Raw genomic sequence first — 21,002 nt, 5'->3', positions numbered from 1 at the left:
TATTAATGCTAGAAAGTTTTGCTGTTTAAATGCTTGCAAATTTAAACTACCATTCAAAAGTTTGGGGACAGGACTTTTTTTTAAGAAATGAATTATTTTATTCAGCAAGGATGCATTAAATGTATCAAACAGTAAAGATTAATATTGTTTTAAATGCTGTTGTAATGTAAAACATGAAGCAGCACAACTGTTTTTAACTGATAATTAGAAATGTTTCTTGAGCATGATATTAGACTGATTTCTGAAGGATCATGTGAAAATGCAGCTTTTAGCACAGGAGTAAAATTACATTTTAAAATACATTCACATAGAAAACAGTTATTTTGAATTATAATAGTAGTTCACAGTATTACATGATATTTATTGTATTTTTGATCAAATAAATGTAGCTTTTGGTGAGCAGAAGAGACTTCGTTCAAAAACATACCGAATGTGCGGGAAAATGTGACATGAAAAATATGCAAATATTTTGTACCTTTACTTTGTTTATTGATGCCAACAGTACAGCTCAGTAACTCAGGTGTGTGTCTGTGAATCTGTCCCTGTGCTCAGTGATCTCTGACAGTGTAGGTCCAGCCGTGCGTCGGGCCGCTCAGTTCTCTTTGGTACGTTTGAACACTGAACTGATGCCAGTGGAACGATCACGGCGGTCAGAGATCACCTACAGATTAAGGCAGGTCAGATGCTGCTGGAACGGTTTGGTTTATGCACTAATGGAATAATAAATACGTCCAGTTAAATAAATCTGTAAACAGTTATATATTAATAAATAATAAGTCAGGGTCAGCGTGTGTAAAGGTGATGGAGCTTCAGATGTAGACGGGCTGTTCCTGGGCCGTGAGCAGGCGGTACATGGCGGCAGGCATGGTCTTCATATGGATCTGAGGAATACAGATGCGCATGATTACAGTATTCACCTTCACTGGATAACCATTAACAAAGCCCCTTTAAGACAAGTCATTTCACTCGGCGGCCATCTTTGAAACGCCTCTCGGGCATCTCTTTCAGTCATGTGAGTGCAGCATCTTTTCAGTTGAGGAAACACCAAATTCTCCAAAACTCCACCAAGCTTACGATTAAATTTCATATTTGAAATCAATGAAATCTGACATCAACATGAGTCTTGTGTAATAGTGTTAAGCTATTAGCTCAGCAACATGCTAACTTGAAAGTAGAAGTATGTCCGAATTCATAGTGTTCGTAAAACAGTAGGTGAAAAGTACTCGGATGATCTGGTGAGATTCTGAAGTGTCAGTATGATGGACACTTCGCTATCCCATGAGGCCATGGGAGTGGTCATGTGAATGTAAGTGAAGCAACATTGACACGGTTGGACTCGTGACAGTGGCAATACAGCGATTTCATTAACAGAATGAGCTGAAATATTATGACCACCGTGGAGTTGTGATTGATGATCAGCTGAACTTCACAGAACACATTGCTAGAACGGCCCGGTCCTGCAGATTTGCTTACTAACACTTACTATTCTATATCTATAAAAAATTTAAAATAAACACACTTGCTACATGTACTGTGCTGGACCAACTGGGATTAGTCACGGCACTTGCATATCATTGTTGTTTATGATCGATCTTTATTCCTACCATAGCCGGCTGAACCACTGTATATGGGTTGGACAAGACCCAGCCACATTTTAAGACCAATGATATTGGACCCACTCACTTTTACCATCTCTAATTCAACACATGTCTGTTCACTTTTCAGAGCGCTGTCTGTCAAATCCATTCCACTTCAGGAATGTAACTCCACTAAATAAACTCCACTCCGCATTTTAGCCACAGCCTTGACGTCCTCGCTGCTGCTTCCTCAAATCCAGTCCACTGGCTCATTCACAGTCCATATAAATTAAACTCCATTCCGGGTTTTCACTCCTCGCACATGCTGCACTCCCTGACACAGCAATGTAAACAAAGCAGTGTCTGGCTGTGTGCTCACATACGGTCACTGTTTAAGAGAATATTTCATTTGTTCGCCTGTTGTAGTCTTTGATGCAGCACTGAATTACAGTTACACTTACACTGTTGTTATAACGCTAACACCTTATGTACTCAACAGTCTGGGGTCTGTTGTCATATTTTTTGCTTCATGTGCACCACACATTTTCAAGAGGAGACAGGTGTGGACTGCAGGCTGGCCAAGTCTAGTGCCTGAACTCTTACTATGAAGCCACACTGTTGTAACACGTGCAGAATGAATCTTGCTGAAATAAACGGACGTCTCTGAAAAAGACGTTGCCTTGATGGCAGCATTATGCTTCATTTTGTCTCATGCTATAGCCAGACAAAAATAACACTTCCAGTTCTTGATTATAATTGGCTAAGCTGTAATCGACGCCATTGTAATACACTTTGTAAGCACACAGCTGAGAGACTCTTCAGACTTTCAGCATGGTATCACTGCGACATCTAGTGTGTGTGTGTCTGTCTCACACATTATAGCAACATTCACGCATGTCGCTGTGGATTAACTGCTTGGCGGAGGAAGGATTTTTTTGTTCAAAACAATTTACTAGACTTTTGTTGCTGTGTTAATCTTTGGGAAACCTTCAAGGTATGCGATAACCGTTTTAAGCTATAGAAGCAATTGTTTAATGAAAAGGCACCAGAATACAGGATGAGGAATCGACTCCACAAACGTAGTTGACGGAGGACACTCTTTACCTCTCCCACGGCGTTGGACAGGATGTGGACGATCTTCTCGTGAGGTGTGGCCACTACGCTCTGAGCGTTGATCTCGATGATGCGATGGCCCACGCGGACGCCTCCTCTCTCTGCAATCCCCCCTCGCATGAGGCTACAAATCTGACAACAAAACATCAACTCTGTTAGCAGCTGCTACCTAGTAAAACAGTCAAAACTGACCAGTGTTTTGATGTTAATACCCACAATGCCATTCTGCACACTGAAACCCAACTGATAGCGAAGGTCTGGTCTGCGGATGAGCACCATGGTCACAGGGGGACACCTGACGATGTTCATCTTTATCCTGGACTGAGCCTTCAGCCCCTGAACACACAACCACACTAATCAAAACACATTATTTTGCTGTGAGGGAATGTTTTCTCTATTTTATAATTTTGCAAGTATTATGGGAATGTTTTATGATTAATGTTCCTGGAAGAATGTTAGTTCATAACTTTGAGAGAACATTGCCAGAACACAAGCCAAAGTTCCCTGTATGCTGGGTTGTCAATAGATGTATGAAGCTCACACAGACGTCACGTTTAAACCAGTTTTCTGTTGGTCAACACGGCAAATTCACATGATCGACTTGCCAAATCTGCGTGCAGAAATCTCTCCCCCACACGAAATACACAATTCACTGGATTCCTATTGAAATGACTGGATTTCGCCCGTGGAAATTCACAGTAAACGTGATCATACCTTAATTCTTATAAAGATACTATTTGTGAACGAGGCAATCCCAGAATCCACACTGACCTGAATAAAAAACAATGTATCCAAGAAAATCTATCTAAAGCCCCTTTCACACAGCGCTTTGAACCCGGGAAATTGCCGGCAAATTGCCAGAATGCCTTCTGTGTGAACACAAACACGACCCGGGATTGATGCCGGATCGATGCCGGGTTGGGGACCTAGTAACATTACCGTGTTCAGTCCCCGAATAGTACAGTCTCCCTGTAGTCAATAATTTTATCCCTTAAAACTCATCTTAGATCACCAAAATTTTCCTTAAAAATATTCGTCATGCCTTAAAATAGCTTGAATGTAACTCTACACCCTTGTCTCAATTAGTATACGCAGTTCTATGAATATGCAAATGAGCCCCGCCTCCACTCACTCACTCCAGCTCAGAGATCCACTCATTGACGATCACACGTTGATCTGATTGGTTACAAGGTAGTTTGTGACATCAGAAACACCAGCGATTTCAAACCGTGTTTTCGAAAATACTCATCAGTGGTGTCGACTTATGAATTTGTACATGGTTTGTCTTTAAGCATATTAAAAAACACCACATAGACATATAAACAACATTAAAAACTTGATTTTCAACACAGGGGGACTTTAAGTTTAACTTACTTAAAAACAGACTATTTTACCCAACATTTCTATATTATGTATTTTTATTATTATTACAGCTTTGAGCTATTAGCTTAGCACCATGCTAACATGAAACTCCCTTGGAATCAGTGTGTGTAGAGTCTAAAAGCTCAAATGTTTGTTGTCAGATCAGAAATACAGAAAACACAACAGAACAAACAAGTCCTACTTTAATGATGCTCTGACACGTGGAGAGCGGCAGTCCGACCAGACTGGTGCCGTTGACGGTCATGATCTGATCTCCGATGTTGAGTCTCCCGGACTTGGCTGCGGGTCCGCTGTGCATCAGGCTGGCGATGATGACCGTGGGGAGGATCGAGCCCCAGCCCGACTCCACGATCACCACGCCCAGCATCTCACCCTTCTGCTTCTCGATGTACACCTGACACACACACAGGATTCATTATTACAGGATTACAGGTCAAATCAGAAGTCATTTTATTTTATAGTTTAGCTCTGTTAAGTGTGCATGGCAAAATTAATTTTGAAATAATACTTTTTATTTTTTTATTCTTTGGAATATCATCCAATTTGCTTGTCTGAATCGAAAAAAGTCCAATTCTAACTACATTTTGTTTTTGTTGAAAATAAAATATGCTTTGGCAACATATTTTTTTCCTGAGAGCAGTGAAATGCTCTCAGATAACAAGTGCAGTGAGTTTGCCTCTTTCTTCTCTGAGAAAATCAATAATATCAGAAAGGTGATCAGCACATCCTTGAGTTGCCCTGGGGTTAGACAGACCATCAAACCACCTGAGAAAGTAGTTACTATGTCTGACTTCAAAGAAATTGATGGCAAAATTTTGGAAGAAACCGTACAGCACCTTAAAACATCAACCTGCGCTCTTGACACACTTCCCACATCATTTTTCAAAAGTGTGTTGAACAGTTTAGAAGCAGATCTTCTAGAAGTGGTAAATGCCTCACTTCTCTCTGGGAGTTTTCCAAACTCCCTGAAAACTGCAGTTGTCAAGCCCCTCCTGAAAAAGAACAATCTGGATAAGACCATATTAAGCAACTATAGACCGATCTCAAATCTTCCTTTCATAGGCAAGATCATTGAAAAAGTTGTCTTCAATCAGCTGAACAAATTCTTAAGCTCGAATGGATACTTTGACAATTTTCAATCTGGTTTCCGACCGCACCACAGCACAGAGACAGCGCTCATAAAGATAATAAACGATATTCGCTTAAATACTGATTCAGGCAAATTATCAGTGCTGGTGCTACTCGACCTCAGTGCTGCATTTGACACTGTCGATCATAACATACTTCTTGACAGGCTGGAAAACTGGGTGGGGCTTTCTGGGATAGTCCTAAAATGGTTCAGGTCATACTTAGATGGGAGAGGTTATTATGTGAGTATAGGAGACCATAAGTCTGAGTGGACATCCATGACATGCGGAGTCCCTCAAGGCTCAATTCTTGCGCCACTCCTGTTCAACCTGTATATGCTCCCAATGAGCCAAATAATGAGAAAGAACCAAATTGCTTACCACAGCTATGCAGACGACACACAGCTCTACTTAGCCCTATCGCCTAACGATTACAGCCCAATTGACTCCCTGTGCCAATGCATTGATGAAGTCAAAAGTTGGATGTGTCAAAACTTTCTTCAGTTAAACAAAGACAAAACTGAAGTCATTGCATTTGGAAACAAAGATGAAGTTCTCAAGGTGAACGCATACCTTCACTCTAGGGGTCAAACAATTAAACATCAAGTCAGGAATCTTGGTGTGACACTAGAGTCAGACCTTAGTTTCAGTAGTCATGTCAAAGCAATAACTAAATCAGCATACTATCATCTAAAAAATATTGCAAGAATTAGATGCTTTGTTTCCAGACAAGACTTAGAGAAACTTGTGCATGCTTTCATCACCAGCAGGGTGGATTATTGTAATGGACTCCTCACTGGCCTTCCCAAAAAAGACCATAAGACAGTTGCAGCTCATACAGAACGCTGCCGCCAGGATTCTGAGCAGAACCAGAAAATATGAACATATCACACCAGTCCTCAGGTCTTTACACTGGCTCCCAGTTAGATTTAGGATTGATTTTAAAGTATTATTACTGGTATATAAATCATTCAATGGCCTAGGACCTCAATACATTGCAGATATGCTCACTGAATATAAACCCAACAGATCACTCAGATCACTAGGATCATATCAGCTAGAGATACCAAGGGTTCACTCCAAGCATGGCGAGTCTGCTTTTAGCTATTATGCCAGCCGCAGCTGGAACCAGCTTCCAGAGGAGATCAGATGTGCTCCTACTGTAGTCACATTCAAATCCAGACTCAAAACACATCTGTTTAACTATGCATTTAATGAATGAGCACTGTGCCAATGTTCGTCCGACTGTTTGTACTGTACTGTATTTTATTTTTTATTTTTCTAAACTGTTTTAATTATTCTTATTTCTTTTTATTATTTTAATTTCTTCTATGTAAAGCACTTTGAATTTCCACTGTGTATGAAATGTGCTATATAAATAAACTTGCCTTGCCTTGCCTCTAAAATGAATTTTTGCATATTATGAGAAAATGTAGAATCTGCTTTTGTCTCTAATTTCTGTTGTTCCATATACACTTCCCCCTTTTAAAATAATGGTCTACTGGTGTTATATTAGAAACAGTGACATTATCAAGTATTTCTCCCATGTTTCAATCAAGGTGTTTTTCTCTATTATTATGTTTAAATTGACCTTTTACATTTTTTCAAAGCTTAATATTTCAACTCTTTTATATTATATATATATATTGTAAGAACTGATTTTCCTGCTAAAACAAAACGCACCCTGCAATAAAGCCATAAAATGCACCCTGGACAGCAGATAGCAAAGACAGAGCACAGAACCTTGTCCTGCCCAAACTTATCTCTCCTTGTCCCCTTGTTTGACTTCAACTCATCCCCCCTCTCCCTCCTCAAGTCACTGAAAGTTCATTAAGAATGTCTATATAACACATATGGTGTATCTTGTGAATATGTTGTTTTTTCCTTTTCATGTTTGGTATCATTTTAAGTGTCTCAGTGCGATTGGTAAAATGGTCTTAATTTCATTGCAGTCATTGGTTTAATGAGAAAGATTGAGAACTTAGGAGAATCCTGTTTCTCCTCTCTGGCTGATATCTCTTTACGATATCTCCTGAAACCAGGTGCTACCCCCCTGGGGTACATGGATTGGCCCAAACAACTCTAAACAACATTTGTATAACCCCTTTTGTTCTGGTCTGGTACTTAAGGCGAGGGGACAGAGCAGTCTTTGGGACTCTTTACCAGGATCATCCCCCACAGTGATGTTTCAGTGTTTTCCTGTTGGAAAGCCCTCACACATTACTGTGTGTCTCTGTCAGGAAAACATTGCTTACTTTTAGAGTCATCTTTGAGTAAATGATGTCATATATTTTCTGAACTGGTTTTTAATCATTTACTTCTGTAATTGGCATGATACATTTTTACCTGACAAATAAATGTTACATCTTGATTTATTCTGAAGTTTTAGAAATCATTCATTTTAGTAGATTAATGTGTAGTCTGGTGTTTCCGCAAATCTTTGTCCAGGATAGATCAAACCGAAGGCACTATGAATGGAGCATGGGGCACATCTTAGGAAGACCTTCCGATTTCTGACTATTCCCTGACTTAGCATGTTGTACGCTGCAAATATTATAAAAAATTACACCTACGGGTCTGCAGTGAGCGGCTGCATAGGGTAAAACACTTGCACTGCACCCTCTGACTATTTCAGGACTGGCTAGTTTGTGATCGTGAGCGCACATTCGCGACGTGACGTCTCAAAGCGACACTAGGTCCGTAATGAACGAATATTTGAAATTATGAGATGCCCAGAATAATCAAAGATCTAAATTAATTCATAATCAATATTTATGATTATTTTCTAATCAGAAACACGATCTAAATTTGATTATCATTTGAAATTGGAGTCAGATTACGCATAGAGCTAAAGTAATACTAAAACTAAATTCCAATAAATTAAGTGAACTTCACTGGAGCGCCGAAAAGACATACACGCATTAAACCTTCGCCAGGCCGTTGGATTCTGTCGTTGGGCCAATGGATGGTCCTTACAATATTATATATATATATAATACATTTCCTGGCAAAAATAATGACTGCAAATTATATATATATAAAATAATGTGGTATAGTGTGATCTTAATCTTATATAACTGATATTCAACCCTGTTAGATTTTTTTTTATGTAACAGGGCTGAATGGTCATTGCACGTTTTGTGTAGAAATCAACAGAAAATCGAATTTATATTTTTATTTTATATGCATGATTTAATAAGAGACTCGTTATCTTTATGAATTTAAGTTTATGAATTTCAAACTTACTGTAACAGGGTTGAAACAACTTAGTTGCAGTGTTTGGCTTAGCAACGATAAATAACCATTGGTACTTTGCAGGGCTGGACACACATATTTGAAATAATTGTCCATTGGAAAAAACAAATTGGAAAAAAAGAAATATTGCTCAACGACTGTCACTTTATGGCCACTGGTCAACTTACATCTCTGCAGTTTTCAGACTTGGAGAAGTGAATGAGGTCGTCGTTGTACATGTCCTGAGTGTTGAGCAGGTCGCTGTACTCTCTCTGGCTCAGGTCTTCTGGATCAATGCCATTGGCTCTTAAAAACTCCTGATACGCAACGTTGAAGGCCTGGCCGATGGACTGAGCAATCAGCTGAGCCTGACAGAGAGAAAGAACCGAGCAATACAACAAACATCAACAGTTTTCAGCCTTCCATGAGGACGTGGTGTAACAGTTGAAACACTCACATCTTCTGATTCAAACACATGGCAGATCATCTTGTACTGGCGCTGGTCATCTCGTGCTGGGTTTGTGTGTTGCATCTCTGCCGTGTCAAAGTTCTCCTGTGCGCTCTGAGAGCGAATCATCTTCCCACGAGCCATCAGCACAACCATGTTCCCGATGTCGGCTATGTACGAGATGGTCCTCAGCGGATGGTCCATCATGGTCTCCTGCCAAGACAAGGATGCTACAGGTCAGTCTGTGTTTCTGAACATTTGATCACAACTAATGAGGTTTATTCCCGTCACTGCTGTATGTATTTGTGCAAATAAACAAATAAAAAGTGCCATGTCACACCACATGACATTTTACAACCTGAACTACCCAACTAATCTAACATGAAAAGGTCCAAATATCTGATATTTTAAGAGACTTCTGTTCACACAGAACAAATTATTGTTCTCCAATGCACTACTTTTCCATTGTTTTTCCATGTAAATGCGCTAGACGGACATGTATAACCGCTGCGCTTAAGTCTTGTGTAGCGTCTCGCGCATGACATTGCGTTCTAAAAAAACAGCGCTCCAGTTAAAATAAGTTCAATTTTTAAAGAAACGCATCTCAAGACCTTTCGGTTCTTTCCCCATTCCACTGCCTGCGTCTCTTTGCTTTGAAAAACGCGTTGTGTGTGAATGAGCCCTTACTGATGTTGACAGGTCCTCTTTATGATATCACTTCCTGTTTAATGTTTGTTTCTGCATGTCGGTTGCACCACATGACACTGAATTTGACTTCCAGTCATTTAATGATACTTTTTCCTTTTGTTTTTAGAAATGTCCAAAAAAATCATAATAGTTAAAAAAAAAAAAAAAATGGTTGCATACATTAAGATATATTATATCTTATATATATATTATATTATATATAATATATTTTAAATAGTTTTCAAAATAATAATTAGAATTTCATTCTTTTAATTAGGCTTTTTTCTTCATTATGATACCAAGACAGTCACCCTGAACATTTTTACTTAATGCTCCAATAAAAATATCACAATTAATTAATAAATAAATCATGTTCATCTTTAGAAGATATGTATTTAAATCATTGCATGTATGAATTGCATTTTCAATGTACTTTTGTCGCTCAGACTATCTAATTTCACATTTAAACAACAACAATGTACTAAAAACCTAAAGGTTTCTCCTTTGCATGCGACAACGTTGTCAAAACGTTCCCCGTTCACACAGATCCACGAAAACGGCTAAAAATGCTGTATTATTAATGCCAGGCCAGTAGATGGCGATGTCACTTTGTAAAGAAACGTCTACAGATTGACCAAGTAATACACATGCGCATGATGTCACCGTTTTCACAAATTGTCGTTTTTGTAGTTTACATGGAGACGATAACGATATCGTTGTCAAAAACGTGCACTTTGAAAACACTTGTTTGCTTTTTTAGGCCCCCAAAACGTTGCTGTTGATGAACGGCCAAAACGCATTAAAGGTTTTCCGTTTTAGTTGAAAATGATGCTGTAAAAACGTTACATTTCTTGGCCAGAATAAGCAGCAATGAGGACCAGCCTGTTCGCCTATCGTCACAAGTCTGTCTAGCACACGACATGCAAAGCCGTTCACTGCATTTTTAAAAAGAAAATTCAAAGTGAGACCAGCATGAAAGTGTGTTCTGCACCTGTGTGAAAGCGCTGAGCACTTTGATCCTCTGCGTTGATATAAAGAGGTCCACTTCTGTGCTGGACGGCGGCCCGCTCTCAGTGCCCTGCTGATACCGTGAGCCAAGAAAAACTGTTATCACTCTTAAAGCAGCGCATCACTTCCTGCACTAGCAAATACACCACTCTCTAGTCCACCATCAGAGACGCTGTTACATTTAAATCCCTTGGTACTTGTAATCATATAAAAGCCTGTCAAACAACACATTTTGATTTAAGACAAAGGAAAAAGAACAGCATAAATACTGCAGGTGCTAATCTTACTAAAGACCTGCATGTCTACAGGAACAAACACCGTACCTTATTTCTGATTTTGGCCTGTGTCTGGGCTGTCTGCTCGGCAAGGGACAAATAAACACAGAGAACGGTCAAATAAAGCCTACAAACATAAAAGGGCATGGTGGGCAGCTCAGACGCAATGCCATTGGTTTGGAAAAGATGGATACGCCCAAATGAAACAACACGGGATAATTTGGCTGAAGGGGGGACGGGGTGCGTGGGATGTTATGGTATTGTGATAGGCTGAAGGTTTTTAGGAAACACCATCAAAATTTCAGCTCTGATCAGATTGACATGAGCGGGCCCGGAGACAAAAACTGACTCTCAGAATCAACTACCTGTCACTCACATTTGTTTGTTAAGAGGCTAGATATTCAGAGATGTATGTGACATGTTTTTCATCCATAACCTCACATAACCTTAGATGCATCAGTATATTAGTGATTGAGTGAAGTATTGGTGTGAGCATGCTCTAAAATGAGAACAGACAAGAGCATCAAATAATTATTCCACCAGAGAAACAGCATCTGGTCTGTGTGTATGGGTGTGTGTTCTCACCCGGACGCGGCTCATGGCCTCCTGGGCTTGATGCATGCGCGCGCTCTTCGTGGGCGTTCTCTCTGACAGCAGCTGGGTGGAGCCCAGGTAGTTTGCGGCAAAAATGATGCCGTCAATCAAATCCTCAGGGTCACATGGGCCAGGAACTGTGGAAACAGACAGACCATAGGGATAGCAGAACACTGAACCTGATGCTCTGCATTATTTTAGGATTCGCATCACTGTAAATGCTCTCAATGTTTTACTCTCATGTTTAATTCTCATTGGAGTTCTGGTATACTGTAATGAAAATCATCCTGTCATTTTTAATATCATTTATTTTCATAATGAAAGCAGAATTACAAATATGTTGAAAAAATACTTTACAATCATTTATTTATTTTGCATAATGGTAATGAAAAGTGAGGAGAAATGTGCTTAATTGTCATGAAAATAATGTCAAAATGCAAATCTAAATATGCAAAAAAAAACTTAAATGTAAGCGTGTTAAAAATAATTAAAAACATGTTTGTATTTATCAGAGTTGTTTTAGTATTATTGAGATACTATTATAGTTTTTATTAATATTTTGAATCAGTTTTTATATTTTTCTGTTTTTATTTTAATTTTAATAAAAGTTTTAACAATTGTATTGTGTGTTTTAGTGGTTTTTAATAGTTGATATTTTTATAAATATGTCTATATAGTTGGTCAGAATTATTGGCACCCCTGGTAAATATGATCAAAGATGGCTGTAAAATATAATATGCATTGTTTATCCTTCCAATATTCATTCAAATAAATTACAAAAATCTAACCTTTAATAGAAGGGGGGGGGGGTCACCTTATGAAATAATTGTTTTTCTCCAAAATATGCTGGCCACAATTATTTGCACAACTAGAAATTTGTATGAGTCAAATATTTCTGAAGTATATTCCCATTCATTTTTAAAATGTTTAGCACACCAGGGTAACAAGGAACATGAAATTGTCCAGCTATGACTTCTTGTTAAGTATAAATATGAGGAAACACAAAGGCCAAATTCCCTTAATCATCCATCACAATGAGTAAAACCAAAGAATACAGTTCTGATGTGCAGCAAAAGATTGTTGAGCGTCACAAAATAGAGAGTGGATGTAAGAAAATAGCTAAATAATTGAAAATCCCCATTTCCATCATCAGGGCAATAATTAAGAAGTTCCAATCAACTAAAGATGTTATGAATCTGCCAGGAAGTGGACGTGTGTTTATATCGTTCTAATGCACAGCAAGGAGGAGAGTTTGAGTGGCCAAAGACTCTCCAAAGATCACAGATGGAGAATTGCAGAGATTAGTTGAGTCTTGGGGTCATAAAGCCCATCAAACAACCCCTACATCCCCACATGTTGTTTGGGAGGATTTCAAGAAAAATCTTCCTCGCTCCTCCAACAACAAACTCCAGCATATTCAGTTGTAAGACACGACTGGATTTTCAAACAGGACCAGATTCTGTTGTCAGATGAAGCTAAAAAAATAGCTTTTTGGCAGCAAACCCAGATGGTTTTAGTGCACACAGGGATAAAAAGTACTCCATATCCTCGGTTAAATTTACTGCTGGATCTTTAATGTTGAGGGCCTATTTTTTTACTGGAGGTCCTGGACTTCTTGTTCAGATACATGGTACCGTGGATTCCAGAGGTGTAAAGTCCAAGGGTCAGAAAGTAAAAGTCCTGCCATATGTTTATTCCACCCATGAACTCAGCCAGCTGATTTCACTAGTTAGTTCTATCTCCTGGCTGAAAAACTGTGCTAATTAGCAAATCCAGGAGATTGGAACAAAATACTGAGGAGGGCTTTTACTTTCTGAACCTGGACTTTACACCTCTGATGGATTCTAGCAAATACCAACAGATAAAAAAAAATGAAAACCTGACGGCCTCTGCTAGAAATCTTACAATGGGCCGTGGTTGGATCTTCTATCAGGACAATGATCCAAAACAAACATCAAAATCAACACAGAAATGTGTCACTGAGCACAAAAGGAAGCTTCTGCCATGACTATCCCAGTTCCCTGACCTGAACCCTATGGGAAGTGAATGGGCTGAACTGAAGAGGAGAAGCACCAACATGGATCTGGGAATCTGAAGGATCTGGAGAGATTCTGTATGGAGGAATGATCTCTAATCTCCTGTCAGGTGTTCTCCAAACTCATCAGGCATTATAGAGGACTCAGAGCTGATATTTTGGCAAAAGGAGGTTGTAAAAAGTATTGAATAAAAGGGTGCCAATAACTGTGGCCAACGTGTTTAAAAAAAAAAATGAAAAAGTGAAATATATCCTGGACACATTCTTGACAAGCTTCATGGGTCACAGCCTTAAATTCAAATGGCTTACAATCTTACAAGATAATGCAGTATAACAAATTCCTTATGAGTCTTATTTGACACATATCATAAGAGTCTGGTTTCCTTAAACTTACCATCAACATATGTAGGGAAAGAGGCCAAATTTCTCCTAGGCTGCAAACCAAAAACACAGTATTGTTACAATTACAGTAAAGGCATAAGGAATAAGTATAAGAATAAATCATAAATGTATCAGCTGCAAGTCAAAGAGAATAATTAACCTCTTGACATGACACACAGGGACTGATGTCAGGAACCTGGTCCTGATGATGGACTCCAGAGGATTCTGCTCCCAAAGGAAGCTCAGCATCTTGAACTGGAGCCTGTAAAAAAAACACTGCTATTAAATATCAGAAGTTGCATTATCTTTTTTAACATCTCTGTGTATATGTATATGTATATATGTATATATGTATATGTATAACTATTCCTACTGTCCAGAGTGTGTTGTCAAATGAAATTCCATGACTTTTCCGAGCATTCATGATTACTGTATAAAGATTATTTTATAGACACTGCACTTATGAAAATGATTTTTTTTTTAAATCCAAGCATAATTAGTCTTACTGCTCGAACCAACTTAGGTTTGTAACAGATTTGCATAATGCCAGCCTATGTCTACATTGGCTGCTCACTAACAACGTCTATTTTGACCCTCAAACACTGAGTAGCTGAGGCCTGGAAGACTTCGGTTCGTGTTGTTGACATGGAGAAGACGCTGTTTTCTGGAGCTGAAATTCAGGTATTTGAATTTGGTTTCCGACAAGCTCTGTAAGTGGTAGACCAATCACAACAGACTGGGCCATCTGACCAATCAGAGCAGAGTAGACCAATCACAACAGACTGGGCCATCTGACCAATCAGAGCAGAGTAGACCAATCACAACAGACTGGGCCATCTGACCAATCAGAGCAGAGTAGACCAATCACAACAGACTGGGCCATCTGACCAATCAGAGCAGAGTAGACCAATCACAACAGACTGGGCCATCTGACCAATCAGAGTAGAGTAGACCAATCACAACAGACTGGGCCATCTGACCAATCAGAGCAGAGTAGACCAATCACAACAGACTGGGCCATCTGACCAATCAGAGTAGAGTAGACCAATCACAACAGACTGGGCCATCTGACCAATCAGAGCAGAGTAGGCTCGTGGAAAGATGGGTTTTAGAGAGACCGAATCCTTGACTGAACCGTTTCAGACACTGTGAGAAAAGAGGTGATGCTGCGATGTATATTATGAGAAAATGTAAGTGTTTTTTGACCTTGGATGCATGTAAACCTTTTGTAGAAGAAAGCCTTTAAAATAGCATAAAAGGGGTACTTTAAAATAAAGTTTCTTAAGGAACTTCATCATAAGGAATTGTGTTAATTATGCAGGAAAACTCACTCACCGCATACAGTGGAGAAGACTGGGATAGCTGACATGGTGACTGTGGATATGAGTGAATCTGAGGATGTGGTTGAGGATGGTTCTCCTCAACAGGGCTCACGTCCTGCCTCATCACCCACACGGGCTCCGTGATCTTGTCAGGTGTGTAGGGAGAACGCACCGTCTTGGTCTTCACCTCCTCGATAGCTTCCTTAATATCTTTGATGGCCAAAGAGACAGCATCTCCTGTAGCTCTGCAAGACTCTGTTATTTGATCTTGGGCTGAAGTGTATAACTTATCAGGTCTTTCCACTACTTCAACCTGCAGATCAGGTGAAAGCTGAGTATTTTCCGATGTCTCCTCTTGGGGGCGAACGTCCAGTGATAGGCTAGTCGAGCTTGATGTCTTCCTGACCTGGGCTCTGCTTCTCCCTGAGTTTTCGGCTTCATCTTCTGACTGTTCATCATAGTGGTGCAGCCTGGAGCCCACTGAACTGAGCTGACCCATGTCCTCCTGTGGGTCGCACTGGTCATCAGACTCGTCCATGGTCATGCTCTCGTTCCTCTTGTACATCTGAGGACCCTCAAGGGCTGGATTAGGATCTGTTAGGTTGCATTGGGATGATTCTGTCTGATATTCTGGTAAAGTCTCTTCAGGGTGAGAATCTGGGCTTAGTTGAGGGTAAGAATCAGTGCGGGCTTCAGGACTAGAGTCTGAGAGATCATCTTGGTGGTCCACAACATGGGACATGGGACTATCAAACCCTTTATTCTTGTTTGTATGAGCGTAACTGGTGTTAAAATGAGTAGGGTATGATTTGGGATCAGAGTTGTAGCTTCGAAGAGTCTCGGGGAAGGTTCGTGGAGACTGAAAAAAAGGTTTGTTCATTTTGTGAGGAGATGTGGCGAACGGAGGAACATCTACTCTTTGCGGACTGGTTCTTTTACTTTCAGGGTGACATTTTGAAGTAATCTTAGGTGGAACATAGTCTTGTTCATGAGTTTCCCTGGAATAGTCCTCTTCCTCTTTGTTCTCTTTCACCAATTCCTCTTCGCCAAACTTTGATTCTTCACATTGAACTTTCTCCTCCAACTGTTCCATTGAAGACTCTGGCTGTTCTGGATCTGTATCACGATCAATCTGTGTATCAGATGAATGGGAGAGATCTGGACTGTTTCCATCCAGTCTATCAGTGATTGGTTCATCCTGAGGAGATGGAGTCAGCAGTTCTTGAGAGGAATCTTCTGGAGATAATGCTTCTGAAGCTTGTTCTTTTGGAGGAGTTTTGACCACCTGTTGTTCTTCTTCTTTGTGCTGTTGTCTGTATCTGTGCTGATGGAGTCTCTCTCCACCCCGACGATGTCTTGACGCCCCCAGCTTGGGCTGTTGGCCAGCTCTAACTTCTGTGTCTCCGCTCTCAGTCCGCCTGCGCTGTGCTTGACCGGGAACATGCCGCCTACGGTGGCGTGGTGGAGCTTGGCTAGATCCAGATGGGTGCTGGTTGGCTTGTTGATGGCGATGATGGTGGTGGCCTTGGCTTTCTGCATCGGGATTGTGCAGCTGGCATGGCCTCCATCTGGGGCGACCTCCCTCGAGAGAAGTCCCATTGGGCTGCTTGCTGCGATGAGGGGGAGGACCTCTGGGACCTGCCTCCTCTGGCTCCTCCCTATGGCTCATGGCTCCACCCACTCACTGCTCATTGTCTAGATGCTGCTGCCTGAATGACACAGAAATCATAGGTAGTAGAGGAGGAGTATATCCTACAACATATTTGTGAAAACGTGAAAATATATGTGTATCATGTCCTAAAAGTACCATCCATGTACACTGCCCGGATTTAAATTGGCAAATGCTTAAGAGTCTATGATTGGATTATTATTGCAGTGATTATTATGTTTCTAACATGTTATATGTTTGGCAGCAGTACTTCTCTAACCCTAATAGATGGAGTGTGTAGTGTGGAAGAAATTTAATGTTCTATTATGTTTGCACTTTGCACTCAATTATATTCATAGAATCTTAGAAATATGATGGTAATTAGATTAATGTGGTGTCGATACATATTATTATTAATATATGTATGTGTATGTCCTTGTATATGACCGGACAAAAGTTAATGTGACTGAATGTATGACCGAGACAGAGAGTCTCCATTCAAGGGTGTAATATGATTAAGTTTGATAGACAAATCTAAACAATATGTTAGTTATGGCTAAGATATATCTTGATGTAGCCTCGGGAAAACAACCTTGGAGGAGGAACAACTATAAAGAATGAAGGATATCCCCCACTCGTTGTCACACTCTGCAGGCACTTTGTAATGACTGTATGACTGCTGACCTTTCCTTGCAAGGGAATAAATAATTGTTAAAGACAATTGATCCATGTTTGTCTCTTATTCAGTGATGTAAAATTGTTTGCCACTACATTAGCTTTTTATTTTTATTTAAAAAAAACAACCATGTTCATCATGGCTATATTACAGGATGACAATGTCAAGATTCATCAGGCTCAAGTTGTGAAAGAATGGTTGGGAGGAAGCATGAAGAATCATTTTCGCACATGAATTGGCACCTCTGAGTCCAGACCTTAAAGTCCAACTGAAATCAAAATTGACCCTGTTTACTTTGTTAGCGCATATTACTAGTCTTGTGGTGAAAAATTAATCCGTGCAAGTTAATACACAGAAAAAAATTGTTTGCCGTCGTAATCTTTAATCAAAGTCTGAAAAGTTACTTCTGGTCTGGAATGGCGTTCCTTCTCTGATGATGTAGGTTTGACGGCTTGGGTTGGGAAACACTTAACCACTCCCCTCAAACCGTTAGTCTGCTATGAGTGAGAGATGGAGAGGAGGAGCACTAGAGTAAAACCCTGCCCTCTGTTCAATATTCCCTTTCACTGGGAAATACGTCACAGCACTGGAGAAAAGTCGTTTGCAACTTCCGGTTCACGCGGACTTTAAATTCATTGAAAGTCTTTGGGATGTGCTGGAGGAGACTTTATAGAGTGCTGGACTCTTGCATTGTCAATAAAAGATCTTGACCAAAAATTGATGCACCTCTTGATGGAAGTAAATGTTGTGATGTTATAGTCAAGCACTCTGTAAAGTCTACTCCAGTACATCCCAAAGCAAAATCCAAACATTGACCTTTTTTTGGCCAGGCAGTGTAAATTATAGATGCAATTAATGTCTAATCAAGCAATGTGTCTGTATAATGACAGAGTAACACACTGCATGTTCTTGTTCCTGTGCAGAGACATGGTTTATCATGGCAGTAGCACTGTCACAGATGGCCTCACTGTGGGCAGTCGTCATGCTGCATACTCTACCAGTCCTGGAGTTCAGCAGATTCATCTGTCAAACCTCCCATAAAAACCCAAAGCCAGGGGATTTACCTCCCTATTTAAACAGAGATCTTCACTTTCACCATGCATGCAGCCTCTTTGTATTGTTTACAGCTGAGAGCATGCATGCATATTAGGGTCACTCTGCAGTTCCGGTGGCAGGTGGTGTCACTCACTTTGAGTTGAAAAGTGGTGCCACCCAATGATATTTTTTTTTTACATTCTACAATTAGAGTATAACTGTGTAAGAAATTAGAAAAATTATAGGTTTAATGTACAGTGGGTACAGTAAGGCACAGGAGGTTTAATGAATGAGTAATTTAAAAAAAAAGTGAAATGTAAATCCCACTGCAGTTGTAAAACCCTGTAATGCTACAAAAAAAACCTTGACAGCTGTGGTTGCTAGAATTTCATCAAAGACTATAATGACAATGTTTCAAGCATTATGAAAGACCTTTTGATGCATATACATTTTATAGTGCATAACTGTAAATATCTTGTATAATACCAATAACTGAACAACTATCTTTAATACTGATAACCATATTAATACAGGTGGTAAAACTTAAAATCACATGATGAAGTTAATCAAAACCTATTCGGCCTTATGAACCACAGCTTTTAAAACAATGCATTTTAAAGATGCAAACTAAACAATTTAACTTTGTAAAATAAAACACCATAATGTGCACTAAGAGATAAAAAATTAAAATAAACTAACTTTTTTAATAAAATATCATCAAATTTGTCTGTAAATATTTCACTCTAAATCACAAGCCTGCCGAATTGTAGGCTAAGTTATATTGTTTCCAACGTTTTATTCATATTCTGAAAAGTGCATGCACATGTCTTGTTGGATGGACTGTCAAAGCAGTATATTTTCACTGTAAATTATAACGTTGTTCATACTTTTTATCAATAACAATAAACAGTAGGCTAGGTTGTAAATTACATTTAATGTTCTGTAAAACCGATTGTATTTTTCACTGTATATTGGACAAAAGACGGTTTTATTGTTAGCTCACCATTAACACTAACAATCTGCTTCTTATTCGTCTTAATATCAGAAGCGACTTTAAAACCTTGGAAACGCCTCAGCATAAAACCGCAATGATTGTATTGTCTCAATGTCTCTGTTTATTGACTGCAGCAGTCAGTCACTTCCAGGTAACCATATGGACATTTCGTCGCTCCTAACCTTATAAAATAAAGATTTTCTGTAGTTAAACACACAGTAAAACACCAAAATAAGATTTAACGGTGTAATTTAAAAACTTTCCGTCGGTAATAAAAGTTAAAAGCGTGTTGTTTGATAATGTAGCGGGCCTGCGCTGAGGCAAACGCATCTTCCCTCCCCAGTGAATTCATCCAGCAGGTGCAGCTCCTGTGCGAGCTATAGTGTCCTCAGTAAAACACGACAAACAGACAGCAGTTTACAGTCTCATCCGTTACTCCTACCTGTTATGAGCCCAAGCGATGAAGAAGAGCTGTTCGGCTCGCCTTCATCTTCGTCGGTTGTTCTTATATTATCAGCACACGGGGATTAAGCGAGCGGATCTCAGACCCCTCCTTCAGCACACGGTGACATCAGAGCGGATTACACACCAGTAAACACCCTCCCTGCCCCCAAACCATCCCGCAACAACCCGCACCATCTGTCTGTGCTTTTGACTCAATTACACTTCCTCTGCAGATACGCAGATTGTTATTAATGTTCAGATCAGATGTCACTTTCTCATATAAGAACTCCGGACTGTAAGCGGATGTTCACACTGTCCTTCAATCACAGTGATAAACTCCCTTTAAAGGGATAGTTCAGCCAAAAATGAAAATTAGCCCATGATTTTCTCACCCTGAAGCCATACTAGGTGTATATGACATATATAAAGTTGTATAAAAAAAAAAATGTCCTGGCTCTTCCAAGCTTTACTTAGTCAATGGATATCTTTTTTTGGAAGTCCATCAAAGCGCATCCATCCGTGATAAAAGTGCTCCACACGGCTCTGGGGGGTTAATAAAGGCCTTCTGAAGCGAAGTGATGCATTCGTGTAAGAAAAATATCCATATTTAAAACTTCAACTAAAATAGCTTCCGGCAGACGGCCGTACTCAAGTCGACTTACGCCAAAAGAGTAACACTCGACGATGTATGACGTAGGATGTAGTAGCGTAAGCTTTGAGGGCAACCGCGGTTCAAACAGGGCTGGGCAACCGCGTTCGTTATTACGTTGTGCGTCAAGTTCAAGGGTTTCTCTTTTAGTGTAAGTCGTCTTGCGTACGGCCGTCTGCCAGACGCATACAAACAGCATTTGGGACAATTTACACGAGCTAAAAACAGAAACGTTTTTTCCTTTGCGCTTTTCGGGTATAGATGACGTTGTCAAAACGATCCCCGTTCCCACGGATCCGCGAAAACAGTTAAAAACGCTGTATTCTGCTGCCAGGCCAGTAGTTGGCGATGTCACCGTTTTCACAAATTCAC

At 39.9% G+C, this 21,002-nt stretch overlaps 1 protein-coding gene across 4 annotated transcripts; it reads right to left on the bottom strand.

Annotated features, from left to right (window-relative positions):
- Nucleotides 1–467: 467 nt before the first annotated feature.
- Nucleotides 468–20,116, bottom strand: apba1b (amyloid beta (A4) precursor protein-binding, family A, member 1b). Of its 4 annotated transcripts, none has more exons than XM_084103634.1 (13): nt 19,980–20,116; nt 15,198–16,893; nt 14,023–14,124; nt 13,876–13,915; nt 11,438–11,583; nt 10,901–10,933; nt 10,561–10,650; nt 8,892–9,095; nt 8,623–8,802; nt 4,255–4,467; nt 2,907–3,026; nt 2,682–2,822; nt 468–881 (listed from the first exon to the last, which is right to left on the bottom strand). In XM_084103634.1, the coding sequence occupies exons 2-13, from the start codon at nt 16,851–16,853 to the stop codon at nt 810–812; spliced, it is 2,997 nt and encodes a 998-aa protein (XP_083959760.1). In that variant the 5' UTR covers nt 16,854–16,893; nt 19,980–20,116; the 3' UTR covers nt 468–809. The 4 variants fall into 4 exon arrangements, with proteins under 4 accessions (XP_083959760.1, XP_083959761.1, XP_083959762.1 ...); XM_084103635.1 differs by having other exon boundaries at nt 10,561–10,647; XM_084103636.1 differs by lacking the exon at nt 10,901–10,933.
- Nucleotides 20,117–21,002: the final 886 nt, after the last annotated feature.

This window comes from Abramis brama, assembly GCF_963993115.1.
Source record: "Abramis brama genome assembly, chromosome: 25".
Lineage (NCBI taxonomy): Eukaryota > Metazoa > Chordata > Actinopteri > Cypriniformes > Leuciscidae > Abramis > Abramis brama.
This window is presented reverse-complemented; position numbering and strand designations above follow the sequence as displayed.